General features: G+C 41.4%; 1 protein-coding gene across 1 annotated transcript in view; it reads left to right on the plus strand.

Moving 5' to 3' along the window:
• Positions 1 to 556, plus strand: part of LOC105539318 — a 3,155-nt gene extending 2,599 nt beyond the window's left edge. Inside the window, exon 3 of the mRNA XM_011979535.1 lies at positions 236 to 556. Coding sequence (XP_011834925.1) covers positions 236 to 402 — 167 coding nt within the window. The 3' untranslated portion in view covers positions 403 to 556. The remainder of the gene's footprint in view (positions 1 to 235) is intronic.
• The last annotated feature ends 615 nt before the right edge of the window (positions 557 to 1,171 follow it).

Below are 1,171 nucleotides of genomic sequence, written 5' to 3' on the forward strand. Positions count from 1 at the left end.
CCTTCTCTTCCCTTTCCTTTTTCCTTCCTTCCTTCCGTTCCTTCTTTCCTTCCTCCCTTCTTTCCTCCCTTCCCTTCCCTCCCTTCCCTCCCTTCCTTTCATTCCTTTCTTCCTTATTGGGGTTGGAGGGAGTGAACATAATTCTTATCTTAATTTCTGAGACTTTAGAGACTGCTTTCTAAGTTAATAATTCAGGTGTTCTTTTTTTTTCTCTCTCTTAATGGTGATAAAGTAGACCGAAAGGATGGCTTAACAACTGAAACACCCGGTGAAGTATCTGAACACCCAAAAGGATTTTATGTGGAAACAGTTATCATATATAAAGAAGATTTTGTTCCAATTACAGAAAAGATCCTCAACTATTGGAAATCGTGGACTGGTGGCCCTGGTGCAGAACCATGACTGGCTGCTGAATTCTGAAAACCAGGACTTGGTTCAACATTTAAATTTGATAGTTGCCTCGATTCCCATTTTGTGTTTGTGAAAGGTGTATGTATTTAAAATTGCTATAAAACATAATCACTAATAATCTGCAATAAATATTTTCTTGAAGGAATCTAGCTGCATTTTCTTTTTTTTTTTTTTGAGAGGGAGACTCCAGTCACCCAGGCTGTAGTGTAGTAGCGCAATCTCGGCTCACTGCAAGCTCTGCCTCCCGGGTTCATGCCATTCTTCTGCCCCAGCCTCCTGAGTAGCTGGGACTACAGGCGCCCACTACCACGCCTGGCTAATTTTTTGTATTTTTAGTAGAGACAGGGTTTCACCGTGTTAGCCAGGATGGTCTCGATCTTACCTCGTGATCCGCCCATCTCGACCTCCCAAAGTGCTGGGATTACAGGTGTGAGCCACCGCACCTGGCCCTACTATCTGCATTTTCGAGAGGTGTTCCTCTGTATTTGCATGAGTGAAAGACTGATGTGAAATTTCACATAAAGCTTCCATAAGCTTGATTTCCTGAAACTAGTTAAGGAAGATTTGTATTTCTTTCATGTTGCTATTAGGCACAGCTTTACTGGCCACTTTAAGGTTAGTTTCAGCAAATCCCCACATTCAGTTTGGGATTCTACTGAATCTACAGTAGCCCTTTGGGTACTACTGCATACTGGGTAAGTATAATATAAATTAGATTGTAACTTCTGAATTAAATAGACTGGACCTATTCTTTAGGACT

Source organism: Mandrillus leucophaeus, unplaced genomic scaffold (genome assembly GCF_000951045.1).
Source record: "Mandrillus leucophaeus isolate KB7577 unplaced genomic scaffold, Mleu.le_1.0 Scaffold202, whole genome shotgun sequence".
Classification (NCBI taxonomy): Eukaryota; Metazoa; Chordata; class Mammalia; order Primates; family Cercopithecidae; genus Mandrillus; species Mandrillus leucophaeus.